This window comes from Symphodus melops (genome assembly GCF_947650265.1).
Source record: "Symphodus melops genome assembly, chromosome: 10".
Classification (NCBI taxonomy): Eukaryota; Metazoa; Chordata; class Actinopteri; order Labriformes; family Labridae; genus Symphodus; species Symphodus melops.
The window spans coordinates 26,618,193-26,638,736 of NC_136700.1; the positions used below are offsets into that span (position 1 = coordinate 26,618,193).

At 47.9% G+C, this 20,544-nt stretch overlaps 3 protein-coding genes across 5 annotated transcripts; 1 reads left to right on the forward strand and 2 right to left on the reverse strand.

The window, feature by feature from the left end:
• Positions 1-552: 552 nt before the first annotated feature.
• dhrs12la (dehydrogenase/reductase 12-like a) lies at positions 553-10,914 on the reverse strand. Its single transcript, XM_079353846.1, has 10 exons — positions 10,806-10,914; positions 7,469-7,602; positions 6,464-6,546; positions 6,281-6,376; positions 5,260-5,341; positions 5,111-5,172; positions 4,758-4,862; positions 3,605-3,695; positions 3,354-3,491; positions 553-1,924 (listed from the first exon to the last, which is right to left on the reverse strand). The coding sequence occupies exons 1-10, from the start codon at positions 10,859-10,861 to the stop codon at positions 1,809-1,811; spliced, it is 963 nt and encodes a 320-aa protein (XP_079209972.1). The 5' UTR covers positions 10,862-10,914; the 3' UTR covers positions 553-1,808.
• Positions 10,915-12,072: 1,158 nt separating this feature from the next.
• On the forward strand, positions 12,073-16,106 carry ap1s3a (adaptor related protein complex 1 subunit sigma 3a). Of its 2 annotated transcripts, none has more exons than XM_079353852.1 (5): positions 12,073-12,097; positions 12,844-13,022; positions 14,260-14,368; positions 15,744-15,881; positions 15,968-16,106. In XM_079353852.1, the coding sequence occupies exons 2-5, from the start codon at positions 12,844-12,846 to the stop codon at positions 16,001-16,003; spliced, it is 462 nt and encodes a 153-aa protein (XP_079209978.1). In that variant the 5' UTR covers positions 12,073-12,097; the 3' UTR covers positions 16,004-16,106. The 2 variants fall into 2 exon arrangements, with proteins under 2 accessions (XP_079209978.1, XP_079209977.1); XM_079353851.1 differs by lacking the exon at positions 12,073-12,097 and adding an exon at positions 12,179-12,226.
• A 135-nt stretch (positions 16,107-16,241) lies between these two features.
• scg2a (secretogranin II a) lies at positions 16,242-19,805 on the reverse strand. Of its 2 annotated transcripts, none has more exons than XM_079353818.1 (2): positions 19,636-19,805; positions 16,242-18,429 (listed from the first exon to the last, which is right to left on the reverse strand). In XM_079353818.1, the coding sequence occupies exon 2, from the start codon at positions 18,419-18,421 to the stop codon at positions 16,595-16,597; it is 1,827 nt and encodes a 608-aa protein (XP_079209944.1). In that variant the 5' UTR covers positions 18,422-18,429; positions 19,636-19,805; the 3' UTR covers positions 16,242-16,594. The 2 variants fall into 2 exon arrangements, with proteins under 2 accessions (XP_079209944.1, XP_079209945.1); XM_079353819.1 differs by lacking the exon at positions 19,636-19,805 and adding an exon at positions 18,761-18,844.
• Positions 19,806-20,544: the final 739 nt, after the last annotated feature.

Genomic DNA, 20,544 nt, shown 5'->3' on the forward strand with positions numbered 1-20,544 from the left:
CATGACAGAACCTGCAAGATGTAGAAAAAAAAAAAGCTTCCAGGAAGAAATATCGAGTTCACGAAAACCACCACATTATCTTTAGTGAATCCACCTGACGTGTTAACGCCTCAGAGACAGGCGAGCAGACCTCCACGTAGGATCGACAGGGTGTCTGAGCGGTGACAGGAGGTCGAAGCTTCGTCCAATCAGAACTCCTCACTGTGCCGTTTGAATCAGCAGAATGGACTCCGAAGGTTTCCTCGCGTCATCGTCGACCTCATGTTTGTAACGCCACGTCATCTCTGTTCATTTCACACTCACGAGCAGTCGACGTGTTTGGTTCGCCGTCGTCTCTTCCGGATGCCTGAGAGACACGCTCGCTCTTCCAACCTGTTTTTTTTTTTGTTTCATGTATATCTCTAAAGAAATGTATTTTTAAATACTTGTGTTGACGGTACAGAACTGACTTTAGTCTGCGCTCCAGACGAGACGCAGAGGAAAAACTCACAGCTTAATAAAGACGTACTGATCTGTTGTCGTTGATGTTTTTGTGCATCTGAAGCAAAACAAGACTTTGAGAGTTTTTATCTTTATTCACACTGAGGAGCCTTTTACACACATTTTACTGAGGCGTGAGGAAGCTAACGAAGCACACGGCTAACAGAGAGAGCACTTGAATCTGCAGCACGCCATGACTGATGTGTCCAACGTTTCACTCGCCACTCGCTCAGGAATATTGTGGTCGTGTTATATTTTACAGGCCAACGAGGACGGCACGCTGTCGTACACCGCTGAACGTTTGTGAGACACGATGTGACGGCATTAGGACGGACGATTATTTCAGCCAGGATACGATCAGTTATTAAACACAGACCAATCAGATGTCTTATGTGCCTTCGTGGTTATCAAGTTAATTCGTTTACCTGATTTGGAGGTCGGACTGAACACGGACGAGGAGGCGCATGCAAACAAAGCAGACACTGAATCGAGCCGCGTGGACAATGTGTCCTCACAGATGAAAGCTACGCTAACGGACAATGTGGACGTTAGCTTCACAACACAGATGCATTACGATGTATCCAGGGGTGGTCAAGAATCCCTCCCATGATTCCCCGCTGGCCTCAACGTCTTCTTTGGTTATTTGTTGTGGTAATTGACGTTCTGTGCGTTCAAAGCAAAATCTCCATAAAGGATTCTTTAGTTTAAAGGAATGATAAAGCCGTTAGCGTCTGTTTAGCTCGTTAAGTGGGCTCAACGTTTGTTCTTTGAGTTAAATTAGAAGGATCCGGGTCTCTGTTCTGGTCTAAGTTAAGGTGTTAAATCCAATCTGACCTTCCTTTCAAAAAAGTGCTCAACAAATCCGAGTTCTCCTCCGTCGCTTTTTTTTAGAAACTCTAATCTGCAAGCCGCCTGGAGGAGATTCAGCCCACAGCTGGCGGTGTGTCGGCGACTTTGGTCTCATCAGATTCCCATCTGATTGACAACTTCCTTAAAGTCACAGTGACACGCCGGGTTGTGTTTGTAACGGTGCTCTCTCTGTTAGCACGCTAACGTTTAAAGGCAGCATCACCATCAAACACTTGTAAACATGTTTAGAGTTTAGTCAAGCTGAGCTCACAAAGAATCTGTTACAGTATCAGCTGTTTTATGAGCGAGCCTCCCGCCAGGTCACGTGAGGCGTGTCCTCATGTTCGGATAAACGGACCCCGACCGTTTTCATCGTGGGGATGACGCATGCAGCCCAGCCTCGGTGAGTACTTTCTCGTTGATGTTAGTGTCGTTGGTGAACTGTTAAAACAACAGAGAAGAAGAAGCGTGCTGCGGTCTCAGTGAGGCTGGAACGTCTTGGCGAGGTCCTCCAGGAGAGACATGAACTTCTGCTCCTCCAGCGGGGAGCTGCGGGTCCAGGCCAGCGGCAGGTGGGCGGATACCATCTTTCTGTCTGTGGCGCAGAAACACAAACATGTTGACCTTTAGGACGTTTCCATGGATACCAGGGAGGAGAAAAGATGTCTTAAGAGAGAGCGGTCTTGGGACCTCTTGTGCTGTCTACTCTCCTGCACTGTGGCTTAAACCTAAACTAAGACAGAATCCCGGTGTACCTTTTAGTCATCTTCTGGGTGTGGTCTCCATGTAAGCCACGCCCACACAGCTGCTTACCTGAGTTTTTCTACGCGCAAGTCAGCAGAAGAACATAACGATAACTTGAAGGTTTAAATGACACCGACCCGTGTCAGCAGCACTAAACTGTGATCACACTGAAGGCTCTTACTGTGAGTGTTGACGTGTTCAAGCTGCAGGGAAAATGGCCGACCATTATTCAACCATGGCGTCTTCACACTCGACATAACTCCAGTGAAAGCATCGAGGCCATGCGACCCGCTGAGATACTATGAATCAAGGACACCAGGTGTCATTGTCACAGCAGAGGCTAAAGCAGCAGGTCTGTGTTTTCTTTTCATACCGCCTTCAAGGCTACTTGGGTCTTTGTGTGCGTGTGTGTGTTGTGTGTGTGTGTGTGTGTGTTGTGTGTGTGTGTGTGTGCGCTCTCAAAGAGGCAGTATCTGGCACCAAAAGCAGCCCTCTCCAGCTGCAATGGACACAGGCCAAACCCTCGAACACACACCATGTCGGCCCACAACTGACAAACACATAATTCACTGTCCACTTCCCTCCTCTTCTCTCCTCTCCTCCTTTTCTCTCATCTCCTCCTTTTCTCTCATCTCCTCCTTTCCTTCCCTCTCCTCTGGTCTCCTTCTTTTCTCATCTGCTCTCCTCTGGTCTCCTTCTTTTCTCCTCTGCTCTCCTCTGGTCTCCTTCTTCTCTCCTCTGGTCTCCTTTTTTTCTCTCCTTCTCTCCTCTGGTCTCCTTCTTCTCTCCTCTGGTCTCCTTCTTTTCTCTCCTTCTCTCCTCTGGTCTCCTTTTTTTCTCTCCTTCTCTCCTCTGGTCTCCTTTTTTTCTCTCCTTCTCTCCTCTGGTCTCCTTCTTCTCTCCTCTGGTCTCCTTCTTTTCTCTCCTTCTCTCCTCTGGTCTCCTTTTTTTCTCTCCTTCTCTCCTCTGGTCTCCTTTTTTTCTCTCCTTCTCTCCTCTGGTCTCCTTCTTCTCTCCTCTGGTCTCCTTCTTTTCTCTCCTTCTCTCCTCTGGTCTCCTTCTTTTCTCTCCTTCTCTCCTCTGGTCTCCTTTTTTTCTCTCCTTCTCTCCTCTGGTCTCCTTCTTTTCTCTCCTTCTCTCCTCCTCTTCTCTAGTTCCCTATTCCCCTTAAAGCCCAAACTCTTCCTTAAACCTGTTCAGGAGATGTCGAGGGTCGAACATACGAACCCTTTAAAGAAAGGCATGTGAGTGATAACGACAGAGCTCATGTCATTCAGTACCCTGGTAGAAGTGTCCACTGGGGTTTTTGGTTGCAACCTCTGAGACAGCCAGCCAGACCACGGTGTCAGCGCCCTGATCTGGGGTACGCAGACTGTCCTTCATAGAGCGATGGAAGTCTGGCATGGCGTTGGCCACCGCTGAGAAGGAGAGACAAGAAGTAGATTTAGTGTTCGGGGTGAAGTGAGAGCTTTTTTTAAAATTGATTGACAGTTGATTCTCCACGTGGTGAGTAAAGGTGAACCCGACGCACCTGGAGTGTCGACCCAGCCAGGATGCATGACGGAGAAGTGGATGTTCGTGTGCGTCTTAGCCAGCTGCTCTGCCATTACCACCTGCTGCCTCTGCAAACACACACACACACACACACACACACACACACACACGTAGCCAATCAGAGCCAACCCTTTAAGACCTTAAAGACACAAGGTAACACATCAACAGAGGGAAGCAGAGGTAGACCAGCAGCTCCTGTGTGGGTAAATCTGGTTCTGTTGGCTAAACCTACCCTGGGACCTTACCCTTACCCTTCAGGATGGAGAGATAAGACACGCCCACTCACTCGTTCACCTTACAGTCTATGCAACGTGCACTTTAACTCATTAGCTCAGTCCTCGCGCCATGAGCGACAACTCTGAGAATCGGCTAAGACACTCTAGGGACTGTAGTCGAAGACTTCTCTCTGCAGCCTCCTGTAGACCACGACCACGGCGCTCCAAAGCCAAGTTTAGCCCGGGGAGGGGCGGGAGACGATGGACAGACTGCGTTAATTCATGGGAAACATCGCGCTGCCCCCTAGAGGATTTCAGTGTTATGGCATTACAAGTTTTCACAACAAGCCGCTGAGATTACAGGGATAATCAATCTGCGCGATTCTCTCGATCAACTCGACTTCTCCACAGTTTGCTGAGTCACATGACGCTGCCAACACATCCGTCACACCTGCCTCCAGATCAGCCAAAAGACACATTTGGTTGCAGTAGCGGGGTTTAAACCTGTAGAGGGCAGTGGCTATGCAAATCCCTAACACGATAATAAACAAAGGTATTTTAGTCTCCTCTCCATCATCCTCCTCGCTCCGTGTCTGATCAGGAAATAACCAAATATAAAACATGCAGTAAAAAGTAACTGTCGTCATGGAGACGGGACAGACGTGTAGCACTTTTATCTTATCAGCGCTAACACTCCTGAGCTTTTTTGCCCGTAAAAAATGCCAGGCCTTATTATGTCTGCAGTGTTGAGAAAAAACCATGTGAGCCGGTCTGATGCACACACGAGCAGGTTTACGATACTTTTCATCTCTCTCAGTTATTTAGATCTGAGGACATTGCTGCCCTGGCCTTGGAGAAATACCGCACAGAGAGTGGGAGGTGAAGACAGGACCTTACAGCTGGACAGTTTCTTACTTTGTGCTGGGCATAGACCATGGTGCCGTCGAAGCGGCCTCTCTCAGACTGCAGGTTTCCTGTCCGCAGCTTCTGGACCAGCATCCCCCCCGAAGACACCGTGATCTGAGCACCAACGGAGACACAAGTGAATACAGGCGTGAGATCAAATCTCTTCAAACCTCGATCGCTGCTGACGCATTCACACAAACAGAGAGAGAGGGGGCGTGGTCAGACACAGCTCATTTACATATTTAAAGCTACAGACACAGCCTGTCCTGTTGGTGTGGGAGCTGCTCATTAAAATGATGACATCTGTTTCTGTACTGTGAGAGAAGAGGGAACAGATGAAGATCCCAAACACACAGACTCACCACTCGGGGATCTGCGCTTTTCTCCAGCAGCGGGATAAGACTCTTGGTGAGGATGTAAACACCTGGTGGATATTAAAAAATATATTTCTGTCCACCATCTTTCGTCCAATAGAATTAGTTTTCTCTTTCCACTTTGACATTTTACGTACCGAGGACATTGGTGGCAAAGCTCTTTTCGAGCCCCTCAGCGTTCACATCCCTCTGACTCATGATGGCGCCGGCGTTATTGATCTGCAACAGGAAGGTCAATTCTAGATTTTTTCTTTACTCACGGCCTTCAGACTTCTATTTTTGGAAACAGAGCAGGACTCTTGGACCAGACTGAGTCTACCAGGTCCACACATGCAGCATGAGACCCCTCTACATGTCACCATCCAGTTCTTTCACTAGGTAACAAAAATAACCTGACGTGACGTAACACCAACAAAGTGGACATCTGTTACTTTTGTATTACCATGTGATTCATGTTTTCCCCACGTGGTGCCGACACCAGTTCACCTTCCTCCGTCTACGTCCATCCAACCTCAACGGCTCTCTTACCAACCTTCATCCCACATCCGCCCCAACCTTACCCTTCATCCCCCCAACCTTACCCTTCATCCCACATCTCCCCAACCTTACCCTTCATCCCACATCCCCCCAACCTTACCCTTCATCCCACATCCCCCAACCTTACCCTTCATCCCACATCCCCCAACCTTACCCTTCATCCCCCCCAACCTTACCCTTCATCCCACATCCGCCCCAACCTTACCCTTCATCCCCCCCAACCTTACCCTTCATCCCCCCCAACCTTACCCTTCATCCCCCCAACCTTACCCTTCATCCCCCCAACCTTACCCTTCATCCCACATCCCCCCAACCTTACCCTTCATCCCACATCTGCCCCAACCTTACCCTTCATCCCCCCAACCTTACCCTTCATCCCACATCCCCCCAACCTTACCCTTCATCCCACATCCCCCCAACCTTACCCTTCATCCCACATCCCCACATCCCCCCGTCCTCCACTTTCGACCCTCGCCTCTTCATCTATCAAGCCATCCTGAAACCTCCATTATTATCTTGATCTCTTTGATGAGTCCTTATCTGTCTGTGTGTGGTCTCTGTGAGTGAACATGTCGATATATAATTGATGTAATTTTTAATATAATAACTCAGGTAACCCACCAGAACATTGAGGGCCTTGAACTTCCTCTTGAAGCCCTCAGCAAACTCCCAGACCTTCTTGGTTTCCGACAGGTCCAGGATGTGGACGTAAACCTCCTGCAGTGAAACCACACGGTGAAAAAAGATGAATCATCTCCACTGACTTGTAAATGTCCCCGTGTTCTTTAAGATTTCACATCTTACTTTGTTTCCCGTCTCCTTGACGATGTCAGCCCTCGCCTCCTCCGCCTTGTCCTTGTTCCTGCACACCATGTGGATCGTTCCACCTGTGAAAGAGGAGATTTCACTGTTTACCAGCAGTGAAATTACTAGCGGCATCAGTTTCAACTGTAAATAGTGAGCTACACAGAGGCTCCACTATGGCTCAGACGAGCGGTAACTAACAGACCATGAGTCTGCAGATATAACATCAGGATCTAGATTAAAAGTCAAGCTGGTTTCAGGTCTGAACAAACAGATTTTAAAATGCTTGTTTGTTGGATCGATTCATTTCTGACGTGTTGCAGGAAGGTTGGAAACTCTAAACAAGATCTCAAAGGAAGTAGGTCATAACAGAGCTGGGTGTTTCCCTCAATTTAAGTGCTGCACAGAATTCACAGCAGCAGCTGTTCTTTGTTGTTGGGAATAACAGCAGAGGCATATCGAGGATCCTACAGCTTCAAACACAACTTCCACAGAGATCCTCGAAATACATTCAAATATTTGAATCCCAGAGCTGTGGCGACAGTGTTATTGTGAACTGCACCGTCCGACTTTGAAAACTGTCATCACAGCTATCGACGTATCCAATCTGTAACTTCTGCAGGGATTTGCAGGGAGTTTCCCTGCTCAGCTGGTTGTGTCTCTCTGAAGAGTCGACGCCATGAGTCGGCTTTCTGTGTTTTCTGTTTGAAGGAGAATCTCAGTTTTGTGTGTGTTCCTGTCCGTTCACTGACTCTCATGTATCTTTTGTTTTGGCTCCAGTTTCTGTTTGTCTCTCATTGTGAAAGAATCAGTGTGTTTTTGGAGGGCGATCTTCTTCTGTAAGAAAACCTTTTTATAACAAGTGCAGGGTTTCGCTAGTTCCCCAGCTGGGGGGAAGTTAACAGAGACACAGCATCAAGCATGAGCCCTGATCTGTTAGCAAGAAAGAAAATGCATGACGTGACAGCAGGGTTGATAAGGACACACAGGCTTTAGCAGCCGTACCTTTCTTTGCGATCGCCATGGCGGTGGCCTTCCCAATGCCACTGTTGGCTCCTGTGATCATGAACGCACGTCCAGCCATAGACACCTCCAGGTCCTTCTCCACGAACCTCTTGGACGCCGTCAGGAAGGCAGACCTGCACATTTAGACACGTACTGAAGTCATAATCATGTCTGCAGTCTCGCCATGTTCATGTGTTCAACACGTCGGCTGTGTCAGGGCGAGGTCTTTAATCGAATCGAAAGATAATAAAGCAGCAGCCTGCAGAGAGAGAACGTGTGTGTGTGTGTGTGTGTGTGTTTGGGTCAGAGGGGTCAGCATCAGAGGTCAGTCTGGTCACTGTACATCTCTTCACGGCTTCACTGTACAGACACAATGACGCGCTCGAGCGTGCCTGGCTTCGGGGTGAGACTACAGAGCAGGACAACAGGAGCCGTGTGTCCTCGGTGGCACTCTGGGCTTCAATTGCCCCCTTTGTCATGGATGCTATTGTTGAGGGTAGCTGAAAGGCGGGGGGCTAAAGTGCGGCTAAATGGCCGCTCTGTTCCATGGTGTCATGCAGAGAGCCATTAGTGCAGGGTCAGAGCGGGCTGCCGGGCAGCTCGACCACAGTAAAGATAACACAGAACAAAGGGGCGAAGGGAAACAATCACAAAAGCACCTCTTCACTCAGCTTGCAGCGCTGCATTGTGATGAGGAAAGGCGCCTTCGGGCAGCGGTACATCAAATCGGATAGACGCAGCGTGTCAGGCCCGTCGTGTTTGAACGAGCGAACGCTGGTTCGAAACAGGTCCTGCTGAGTCACTTTGTCAATTCAAACACTGGAAACACTCTGCAGGTCGGTAACCTGACACGCTTTCTTACATCGAGCCTTTAAATGACCTTTGACCTTCTCCAAACTGACAAGGTTGTACTTAATTCCCTTCAGCTTTCAAGATCGGTAAGAGATTGAGAGTGCTTTTATTTTGAAATTATGTCAGGCCCTTCCTGTTTATGGATTGTTAGTGGTTAGGGATCCCAAAGTGAGGTCAAACAGGTCAAATGAACAACGGTCAATGTGTGATGTCATCAGGTGGATCTGACTTTGGTCTACGGAGAGCCTGAAGGGACTAAATAAAATGAGATTAATGGTAAACTGACAGGCCTAGTTTTTCTTTGGAGAAGGTCGATGTGATACTTTCAGGGTCGTGACCCCGAGAGGACCTGGAAAAGAAAACAAATCATTTGAAAAGGATAGGATATAACTTTATTGATTAATTTATTGATTAATTGATATTGAAATTCAGGCGTTACAGCAGCAGCAGCAGTGCAGAATCAAAAAGAGTCAAAAACAGAATAAAATAGCAACATAAACATAAATACAATTTCAAGTAGTAGGGGGGGAAATATACAGGGGGCTGTAATGCGCACACTTCCTGATGTCACCTCTACATCATCATCTCCAAAACAGAAATCACCGTACCCGGGTCAAACCCTGAACCACGTGTGGCAGACAACAACTCAGAATATCTCTGGTGGTTGTTGAGTCTTAGTTGTTTTATTTTGAAGAGACAGCTATGTTCAACCCAAACATATAAAACCCATCTTAAATGGTGAAAAGTAAAAAACCCTGAATCTTCAGGTGAAGATTTTCATCTGAGCATGAAAAAGGAAACGACTGAAGTCTGAACAGCTGCTGATCTGACTGTTTCTCTTTCAAACGATATTTTTGGGTTATTTTTCTACGTCTCTGTAATTAGAAGATAAACACCTGAAATCTCTTCAATTCACTAAACACGCAAACTACGGTGTTACGTTCAAGTGAGTGAAAGTCCACCCGCACACAAGTTGTCTCAGTCTTGACTCTGTCTCGGACCCTGAATGTCTCGGTCTTGACTCTGTCTCGGTCCCTGAATGTCTCAATCTTGACTCTGTCTCGGTAACTGAATGTCTCAGTCTTGACTCTGTCTCGGTCCCTGAATGTCTTGGTCTTGACTCTGTCTCGGTCCCTGAATGTCTCGGTCTTGACTCTGTCTCGGACCCTGAATGTCTCAATCTTGACTGTCTCGGTCCCTGAATGTCTCGGTCTTGACTTTGTCTCGGTCCCTGAATGTCTCGGTCTTGACTCTGTCTCGGTAACTGAATGTCTCAGTCTTGACTCTGTCTCGGTCCCTGAATGTCTCGGTCTTGACTCTGTCTCGGTCCCTGAATGTCTCAATCTTGACTCTGTCTCGGTAACTGAATGTCTCAGTCTTGACTCTGTCTCGGTCCCTGAATGTCTTGGTCTTGACTCTGTCTCGGTCCCTGAATGTCTCGGTCTTGACTCTGTCTCGGACCCTGAATGTCTCAATCTTGACTGTCTCGGTCCCTGAATGTCTCGGTCTTGACTTTGTCTCGGTCCCTGAATGTCTCGGTCTTGACTCTGTCTCGGTAACTGAATGTCTCAGTCTTGACTCTGTCTCGGTCCCTGAATGTCTCGGTCTTGACTCTGTCTCGGTCCCTGAATGTCTCGGTCTTGACTCTGTCTCGGACCCTGAATGTCTCAATCTTGACTGTCTCGGTCCCTGAATGTCTCGGTCTTGACTCTGTCTCGGTCCCTGAATGTCTCGGTCTTGACTCTGTCTCGGACCCTAAATGTCTCGGTCTTGACTCTGTCTCGGTCCCTGAATGTCTCGGTCTTGACTCTGTCTCGGACCCTAAATGTCTCGGTCTTGACTCTGTCTCGGTCCCTGAATGTCTCGGTCTTGACTCTGTCTCGGTCCCTGAATGTCTCGGTCTTGACTCTGTCTTGGACCCTGAATGTCTCAATCTTGACTCTGTCTCGGTCCCTGAATGTCTCGGTCTTGACTCTGTCTCGGACCCTGAATGTCTCTGTCATGACTCTGTCTCGGTCCCTGAATGTCTCGGTCTTGACCCCCCCCCCCCCCCCACACACACACACACACACATACACACACCTCCAATATCTTTATAAAGACCACCTGCTGCTATGCATCTTTTGGACCATGAGATAAGAATGTGTTCACCTCTGATTCATAACTATGCTGATTTCTGATCCTGTTTGTCTTCAGTCTGCTGATTCACGAGTCTACATGTCTCCAAGCTCTTCTCCCCTCAGAGGACGAACAGCCAAACCCTTCATGTTAAACCATTACTGTGAATTACATTCAACATGAGGGGATTTATAAACAGCTAAGAGAGCTGATACAGTCCGAACATTTCACTTTTAATATTCAGGCTACTTTTTATTAAATAACTTTACGCTTCGAAATTCCTCTGTACTGAAATAACGCGTAGATTGTTCAGACGCGCGCGCACACACACACACACACACGCTCTGACACAGGTGTGTCTTCTTACCTGGTGAACTCGGTCAGTCCCTTCAGGAACCAGGCGGAGTTTCGGTACAGAGACATGCTGTTGTCCTCTGGAAGCCTCTCGCTGTGCCCCGCTCTCTCCTCCCGTTTTAAGCCTGGACAACAAACCACGTGGAGTTGATGCGATGAATTAACACCACTGACCGACTGAACCCCTCCCTCCTCAGTCCGGCCCCCGAGCGGCACATCGCAGGTCTGCAGGGTCCGGGTTTTTTTTTAAACCTATTCAGTAAGATGCAATTCGAGGCCATTAAGTAGTGCAAAGAAGGACATGTTCAACAAAACCAAACGGGTTCATTTAGTTTATTTTACTTTCAGATCACAGATCAAATGAGGAGCACAGATTCACAGTTTGACCAGCTCTGGATGACGTCATTGTTTCAACTGTAACTCTCTCTGAAAAACAAAGTGTGGGTTGGTACATACACATTAATAAATGTGACAAAAAAGATAGATTCAAAATGAAGTATTCACTTGTTTTTGACATTTTGAAATTCAGTTCAACACTTTGAATAGAGCTGTAATAAATGTGTCATGCATCTGGAAAACCGGCTCAAACCGGAAGCACTCCAACTTCAATCACCTGGAGATAACAGTCATCTGCTGCTGTAGATCACCCTGTGCAGATTCACCCCCATACATACAGTCTATGTGATTCACCTCTATATATACAGTCTATGTGATTCACCTCTATATATACAGTCTATGTGATTCACCTCTATATATACAGTCTATGTGATTCACCTCTATATATACAGTCTATGTGATTCACCTCTATATATACAGTCTATGTGATTCACCTCTATATATACAGTCTATGTGATTCACCTCTATATATACAGTCTATGTGATTCACATCTATATATACAGTCTATGTGATTCACATCTATATATACAGTCTATGTGATTCACCTCTATATATACAGTCTATGTGATTCACATCTATATATACAGTCTATGTGATTCACCTCTATATATACAGTCTATGTGATTCACATCTATATATACAGTCTATGTGATTCACCTCAGCAGTGAGGCTCCTCTGCAGCCAATCAGCTGCGGACAGGGCGCGGCCTTCACTCGTTCACCGGGGGAAGGTGTGTGTGTGTGTGTGTGTGTGTGTGTGTGTGTGTGTGTGTGTGTGTGTGTGTGTGTGTGTGTGTGTGTGTGTGTGTGTGTGTGTGTGTGTGTGTGTGTGTGTGTGTGTGTGTGTGTGTGTGTGCACTGATTTCTGTGAAGAGCAACAATGCCGGCTGTGATGCACAACAATCACAAGTAAGACTAAAGAAGGACTCGAGTATTGGAGAGAAGCGTGAGGCGGAGGGATTGCAGTGTATGTGTGTGTGTGTGTGTGTGTGTGTGTGTGTGTGTGTGTGGCTTCTCTCGGAGAGCTGGGACAGAATGGTGAGTGACTCACCTGACTTTATCGCACTTTATTGCACGTGCATGCTAAACGTCATGAAACAGTCTTCAGCACTGTGACAGTGACTTCCTGATCACATGTCTTTAAAGCTGAAACTTGAATGTTGTTCTGCCGTCATTTATGAAGCGCAGCATGTAAAGAGACTCATGAACAGCTTGATAAAGGACTGAAGGTTCTCCTCTTGTCTTATGACGTGTACAGTCATCTAATCTGCCCGGATGCTGTGATCAGACGTTTAAACTACACTTTTTTTTGAAACAATCAGATGAATCTGCTGCATGTGAAGCCGGATGATTGTGCAGAGGAAGTTAAAGGTGCACTTCTCCGTCTCCTCTCTGTGCGTCAGGTTTGATCTTGTTGCTGCGTGCAGCCACACCTGTGGGCAAAGAGCTCTCAGTAATCGCTCTTGCACAACAACACAAACATTTGTTCTTCACGTGTCGCTGCACTCGAGGTGATAAAGACGACCTCTCTTGTTCTCTCTCTTGGTTTTGAAAGCTTCGTTTGTTTTCTTCTGTTGACAAGCTTCTGTACACACGAACCTTCTGAAGACACACACGGTGCCTCCTGGGTCTGCTTTTCTTCTTCTCTCCTCCAGATGCGCTTCCTGCTGCTGTTCAGCCGACAGGGCAAGCTGCGTCTGCAGAGATGGTTCACAGCATACACGGACAGAGAGAAGAAAAGGGTGATCCGGGACATGATGATGTTGGTCTTGGCTCGTCCGTCACGTTCCTGCAACTTCATCCAGTGGAGGGACCTGAAGATCGTCTACAAGAGGTCAGTCAATCATTATCTTTGTAGCACCAGTTCAGCGTTTTGTCTGAGACGCTTTACAGAAGAGCGCGTGGGATGTGTTCCTCGTGTTCCTGAGCAGGCCGTGCATGAACGAGGACGCTGGTGGTTGTGGGGAGAACACAGTGTGATGGAGAAGGCTGGGCGTCGGGCGGGGCCTCCAAATACAAGCCTGATATTTTAAACATATGAACGTATAGTGCCTCCATTGTAAAGAGAGAGAGAGAGAGAGAGAGAGAGAGAGAGGTGCCTGAACTTGTTTTAAATTTAAACTGACACATCCATTGTAAACAAAGGGTTAACGAGGCCTGGGTATAATAAAGGGTGGTGGGGGGGGTTTGACCTCAGTCACTGATTGGACCCTGATAGTGATGCTGCAACACAACTCTTATCCTCCTTCAGCTGCAGAAATGAACTTTAAGAAGTTGAACACATGTACAATAAACATTCACCTGCTTGTTCTTGATCTACAACGTCAACGTAACACCCTGCAGTACCTGGAGTGTCCACTAGAGGCTGGCTGCAGTACCTGGAGTGTCCACTAGAGGCTGGCTGCAGTACCTGGAGTGTCCACTAGAGGCTGGCTGCAGCAGCACAGGAAGTCACATACACACCCATTCAAACAGCCTGTTTTTACAGCAGACATGAACATGTTTACAGCCTGCTTCAAAAAACCAAATAGGTGTGATTAGCTCATGTCTCCATCCACACACACTGTACGGGGGGAATGTTTTGATGACTCAGCAGTTTTGATTGGATGAAGGATCAGAGTTATTCACAATAAGGCGTGTAGCTGAGCTGATTGACAGGTGGGCGCCGTGTTACGGTTTGTCAGGAGGCTTAAAACCCGCCTCAGCTCTCAGCCTGTCGTTAGCTTGACTCAAAGTTAGCCTGAGACAGCATTTCCAGCACGGAGACCGCCATCCATGGGACTCCAGCGCCCCCTGCAGGGACACACGGGGGACTCCAGCGCCCCCTGCAGGGACACACGGGGGACTCCAGCGCCCCCTGCAGGGACACAGGGGGACTCCAGCGCCCCCTGCAGGGACACAGGGGGACTCCAGCGCCCCCTGCAGGGACACACGGGGGACAACACTCAGGCTTCAAACATTAACATTTACAGATTACATATTTATTTGAATGCTGATATTAGATCAGATCGGTGTCATCACTAGTAATCTTGTCCTTGTCGGCTTTTTTTACGTCCCTGTTTTAATCGCAGGTATGCCAGTCTGTATTTCTGTGCTGGTCTGGAGGGCTCCGATAACGAGCTGCTGAGCCTGGAGGTGCTGCACAGATACGTCGAGCTGTTGGATCGATACTTCGGCAATGTACGTACTGTAGAGATGAAATGTCATCACCTCCACAGTGTGAACTTTATCTGATCAATAAATAGAGCAGGCTGTGAAGAGAGCATGTTTAAAAAGAGAACTTACTAAACACGTGAATTTGTCTGCAAGAAGAGAAAAGAAGAAAGAAGTCGTCCTTTTGTTCTGTGCTTGTATCATCCTCTGAGTGTCACCCAGTGTCGGCTCCAGCCTAAGTTAGGTGGGGGGGGGGGCATTGAGACTGCTCTGGGGGACACACACCTTTGTGGATGTAGGGGGGTCGGCAACCCTAGGCACGCTTGCCACGCGGCAGCATGATCATTGGCAAAAAATATTTTGAAATAAAAAAAAAATTAGATATTTTTAAAATGTATTCATTTATAATTTTTTTGTCTGCTGTAAAGCTGCGGTAGTAATCACAAATCGATGACATGACACATTAGCCTATAACAACGATGTGTCTGTATGTTTAACACTAACATGCAATCTAATCAATGCAGTGCCCTCTGGCCTAACCTCGGCCTACGCAATAAACGCAAACGCATGTAAGGCTAAAGCTAGCGTAGCTTAATGTTTTTGCTGGCCTCAGTCTGGCGTAAAACAAGATCAAAAATCATGGGGCGGCGTGTTTGGAGGGGCCTGGGTAACCGCTGGGGGAAGGGGGGAGGGGGCACGGCCCGCGAATGCCCCCCCATAGCGCCGACACTGGTGTCACCCCGAGTCTAAACTAAAACCTCCCTCTAATCAAAGCTTGGCTGTGGCGTCGCGCTGCCTACAGCAGGGATGCTCTTAGTTTTAGGATCAACGACCTCTGCTATTGACAGTGACATTTCAGACTCAGTCAGTGTGTGCTAACCAATCAGAGACGGAGTAGGGCGGGTCATCCCTTCACCATCACAGGATGATGATTGGTGATTATTGGTAAATCAGAGGTGAGGATGAGAGGGGATTTAGACAATGAACAATGAGGGGATGACCCTGCATGACCCTGCACTGCTCAGCCACGATCTGATAACAGAGGCAGGCACCTGCTTGGGGCCCCAGACCAGTACGGGGGCCCAGCAGACTCCTGAATCCCTCTGACTGTGAGACCGTCCCAGGCTTTCATCTGCTCGTATTGAAACTTCTCCTGTGAACCAGGAAATCCTCAAACTAAACAGAGAACTAAATCACGCTGTCTGTCTGACTCCCCCTGGTGTCCACAAGGCGTCATTACCTCTCCATTTATTTCAATAACAAGAACAGAAGAGTGAATCTTTTCCAGCTGATTATGGGGAACTTTGTGCATCATTTCCTCTTATCGATGAAATGACTCTCTGTAAATACACATCAGGAATGTGCTTCTCTTCTCTCATCGTGTTGTGTTATTGTGAGCCAGGTTTGTGAGCTGGACATCATCTTTAACTTTGAGAAGGCGTACTTCATCCTGGACGAGTTCCTGATGGGAGGAGAAGTTCTAGAAACGTCGAAAGCAGTGGTGGGAGCGTCTATGGAGGAGGCCGACAGGCTCCAGGAGGTACTGCGAGAGTCTGAGCTCGCGTAGGTTTGTTCCTCTTAGTCATAGAAACCATGTTGCTGTTTGTAACTCTGCTCTCCTCACAGACGATGGAGGAGTACCTGAGCAAACCTGCCTACTGAGCCGCCGAGAAGTGACCATGTCCCGCGTTTCAAGACTTAGAGGTTCATCCACCTGACCCAAAGGACGACTCCTTGATTTGTTTTTAACTCGAGTCTTCGATGTGCCTGGAAGCCTCATGTTTCTCACCGCTGATTTTACGACTGAACATGCTCTTTTCTGAAACACACGTCTTCATCTTTGAACGATGCACGGCGTGATCGTGAGCAAATGAAGAAACACTACACAGTAAGGAAAAAATAAAGTCAATGCTTTATTAACCTCAGGTATGTCACATATGACCACATTTGAGAAAGAGTTACCAAAAAAGACACAAGTGAATCAGGGGGTCCAACACTGATATCGGCTGTGTGCGTGTGCATGCATGTGTGTGTGTGTGTGTGTGTGTGTGTGTGTGTGTGTGTTAAAATGTAAGGCTGGTGAGTCACATGTACTGTCTGCTAACAGATTCATTAAAAAAAAGCATACTTGCATACAAACTCGACTGCATGTTTTTACCTCAAAATACTTTTATTTGCACTCTCTCTCTCTCTTCACCAAAAAACAATATATTTATTTATATTTATTTATATCTACGTATGTACAGCCTGGCTTTAAACTCCTCGGCCCGTGTTGGCCTCACTCTCTTCCTTCTCTGGGTTCAGAAAGCTCAACAAACTCATCAGCTCCTCGTTATCAAAGGCTGCCGTCTCCTCGCCCCCCGCGTGTCTCTTTTCATTGGAGCTTTTATCAAAGTCCACCTGAGTGAAATAATCCTGCACCGCCGGCTCCGACGAGCCCGTCGTGCTCTGCCCCGCCTCCTCACGCTTCTGGCTCTGCTTCTTGTTATTTCTGTACGTGGGGTTCTGATACTGTGCCAGCATCTGAGCTGCCAAATACGCCGCCAGTTCGTCCTCGTCCACGCTGTCGTCATATTGGCCCTTTAAGGAGCTGGGAGGAGGAGGACGCCGCTGCTGCGTCTGCGTGGGAGCGGATTCCCCCGGACGCCCCGCGGGCAGACTATGAAGAGGTGATGGAGGGCTTTTGTACTGCTTCCTGGCAGGACTGTGATCCCCCACGCCTCCTAACCCCAGGATGTTTAATATCTCGTCCGTCCTCAGCTCCTCCGGGGTCTTTGGGTGTCTGCTGTGAAATGTAGCTTCAGGGATCGTGTGCGTCTTCTTTGAGGACATCAGAGGGCGTTTGCTTCCTGCTCTGAATAATTCATTCTTTTGTACTTTTTCTTTGTTTGCCCCAGTTTTGAAAATGTCCACCAGGTCCTCAGGTGGGATCTGGTATTTCTGGGAGATCTGAATGAGTTGGTAGATGGCTCGTGGGTCTATGTTTTCACTGTACTGCATGTGAGCCGCTCTCCTCTCCTCCTCCTCCTCCTCCTCTTCTATCTCTCGTTTCTGCTCCTCTTCCTCTGTTTTCTCCAGCACCTTCAGGAGGTAGTAGTCCACCAGGTTTGCAACGTCATCAGGATCTTTTGACCTTTTGACTGGGTAGCTTTCATCGTTTTCCTCTTCCTCGTCATCGTCCACATCATCATCATCATCCACATAATCAAGCCCTCGGTTTACCTCGTGCTTGTCCTCCCTTTCCCCTTCCTCCTTTTCCTCTGTTTCCTCTTCCTGTTCTTGCAGTGGACCCCAGTCTGCCAGATCCACGTTCCTTACATTAAACACATCATCATCCTCTCCCTCATCATCCTCCTCCTCCTCATCGTCCTCCTCCTCATCTTGGCGCTTATGCATGGGCTTGAAGCTTGTGAGCTTGTCCAGTTCGTCAAACACAGACTGCAGGGTTGCCAGATTCTGGGGCGTGTACTTCTCCTCCACGTTCTCATTGGTGCGCTTAAAGGGGCTCTCGTGCTCCAGATCCGACCCCTCTTCATCCTCATCCCCCTCACCCTCCTCATCGTCCTCGAACATCAGCGGCAGCTTCCTGTGAGCCCTGATGCCGTGCTGCTTTTGCTGCATGCTGGGGCGAGACGAAGCCGGCCTTGAGGCCTTCTCGGTGTGTTGGAGGGTGCTCAGGACCGCCCGGAGCAGCTCTTCACTCTTGTCCTCCCGCCCCTCCTCCTCTGCCTCCCGTTCCTCGCCGCTCTGCACCGGATTAGAAACCAGCCTCAGCATGGCTTGCAGCTTCTCAGAATCATCCGTGTGGCTGGCATCGTACCCTGCAGCGAAGGCGCCGTGCTGCTGGGAGTCCATGCCGGTTCTTTGACGGAGGTTTTCGATGTACTTCAGAGCTTTGAGCATGTCGGCATTGGGAGCCTGGTAGATGTCTGGTTCGCTTCCTCTCAGTCTGTGCTCTCTGAGGGACGCCCCCTGAACGCCAGAGCAGGAGGAGCTGAGGTAGACGTGGAGCAAGAGGAGGCTGGCTAAACAGATGGGCAAAGGTTTGCCTGTGGCGGCGGTCTTGTGGAGAGATGGCATGGTGACGCCTGCACAGGGAGACAAAGACGCACACGTCAACACTGACCTTTCAAACATTTAGCGAACAGGTTGGCATCACTTCCCGCTCTGGCATTTCTTAAATGTCTTTTGCTTCCATCACCAGCCTCAATGTCTGATGTGATGATAGCAGCACGGAGCGGAGAGACATTTAGATCGATGTGACATTTATGTTATCACGGTTTGATAAATACTGCAATATTTAAGGTCAATCAACTTTCTATCTATACATCAACAAATCCTCACAAAAGTTACTGAAGGCCGTTTTTTTAAACTTGGTTCTTGTTTATATGTAGACATTACCCCATCTTAAGTTAAAACCTGTTTTTGTTAAGAAGAATCAGACTGGACCCAAGTTCTCCTCCCGTGTCTTTGAAGGACAGTTACATGCATGCATCAGTGAAGCATCTATTCCTCTCCTCTGTGTCGCTGCCTGTTGTCTCTGTTTGAAGATCCCTCTGGACTCCCGCCGCCTGTTTCCAGCAGCAGCAGCGGCGGCGGCGGCACGCAGCTCTCGTGAAAATCTCATTAGTCGCCAAATTGCTGCTCTCCGTGAGTCACGGCCCCGTTGTCAAGGTAACCTGGTAAGACTGATGGAGCCTCTCCTTTAACCAGCGGATCACCTCTGAACCCAATTAATGCTGTTTTTTTTTTCCTGTTTAACTCACGTTCAGCATTTTTCTTTACCTCGAGAGAAAACAAATCCTGCTTTTTGGCTGCAAAATATGGAACCTGTTTATTTCAGGAAAATTATGCACACAAGAACAATGACTTCAAATTTATATTTTTTATTTAGTGAAATTATATTACTATAAAAAATTATGCAAAAGCATAAAAAAAGGCAAACCAGAGAACTTAAAGCGACGATGCTGTGATTTTTTTTTCTCAATATGCGCGCTGATTTCTGTTTTTCCAGCTTTAATGTCATTGTAAAAACTTCACTTATTCATGTTTGATTTTTGATTAACCCTTGGCTGTCACGTTGCGCAGCTGGGAACAGAAAGAAAAGCACATTTTGATATTTTTTCCGACGGAGGGAGAACAAAGAAACTGCGGGCAACGCAACGCAACCTCTTCGCCTTTCCAGCCGAGCATCAGGTTGGCAATCAGCGTCCGCGCGACGACAGCAGCAACTCAGTGTGCCGGAGAGGAAATGTGTCAATAATCAGTTTTAGATCAAGGAAACTTCGTCTTACCTTTGAATTCAGTTTCTTTCGAGGCTCGTGAGTGATCTGAGCATGTCTCTGTCAGTCGCGCGCTGGGAGTCTGTTTTCAGCACCGCGGACAGCTCCTCATGCTATTAGAGGAACCACCTGACTCGTGCGTCAGAGAGCGAGGGGATACGCAACACATACTCACGCGCGCTCGCTCACATGCACATTCCATATGCACGCACACACACGCCGCACTCAGCCAAACAAAGTGACCCACGCAGCACATTTTAGAGTCTGAGTAACGGCTCCTGCTGAAGTGATGTTTGATTTTTGGACCATCAGGGGACTGAGGAGACGTGTTCTGTTTCCGGTTGAGTGAGAATAAAGGTGACATGTTGCAGAATTAATCTAGCTGTCTTTCTTTGTTGCTCTGAATGACTGAATTTAAATGAAATGATCGAATCATGAGGCTTAAAGTGATTCTGTGTTTCCTCCTGTGTTTTTATGGACGTCTGTGATTGGCTGGTATCGTGTCCCTGCTGCGGCACTGAGGGACAGAGACGGTTAAAGTCCTCCGATGACTCACACGGTTCCGCCAAAGAACCAGACGGGCGGGGTGTGTACGTGTGTGTGTGTGTGTGTGTGTGTGTCGTCAGCCAGCGTTCACTGTGGTCTCTATTTTTGGCTGGCTGTCAAATCTCGTCTAGTTTGTGTGTGTGTGTGTGTGTGTGTGTGTGTGTGTGTGTGTGTGTGTGTGTGATGCTTGCCTTTTCATTCATAAATCCCTCTGCTAGCTGTGTTTGATGCTATCCTGCACTGACCTGCTTGTCTCTCCTGTTTGCAGCTCTGTCACAGCTGCTTTATTTAGATGTGTGTGTGCAGGCAGGACGCTGATATGAATGAGACATTATTCTAATATTCTCTGATCAGCCTTTTTACATGATGACCAGT

Bases quoted from the DNA above. Each gene is read 5' to 3' on its own strand.
- dhrs12la (XM_079353846.1), bottom strand. From the start codon at position 10,861: ATGTCTCTGTACCGAAACTCCGCCTGGTTCCTGAAGGGACTGACCGAG. The intron at 7,603-10,805 runs GTAAGAAGACAC...CTAAATGTGCAG, and splicing joins GGACTGACCGAGTTCACCAG to GTCTGCCTTCCTGACGGCGT. The intron at 5,342-6,280 runs GTGGGTTACCTG...TTCCTGTTGCAG, and splicing joins TCAAGGCCCTCAATGTTCTG to ATCAATAACGCCGGCGCCAT.
- ap1s3a (XM_079353851.1), top strand. The intron at 14,369-15,743 runs GTACGTACTGTA...ATTGTGAGCCAG, and splicing joins TGGATCGATACTTCGGCAAT to GTTTGTGAGCTGGACATCAT. The intron at 15,882-15,967 runs GTACTGCGAGAG...CTCTCCTCACAG, and splicing joins AGGCCGACAGGCTCCAGGAG to ACGATGGAGGAGTACCTGAG.
- scg2a (XM_079353818.1), bottom strand. From the start codon at position 18,421: ATGCCATCTCTCCACAAGACCGCCGCCACAGGCAAACCTTTGCCCATC.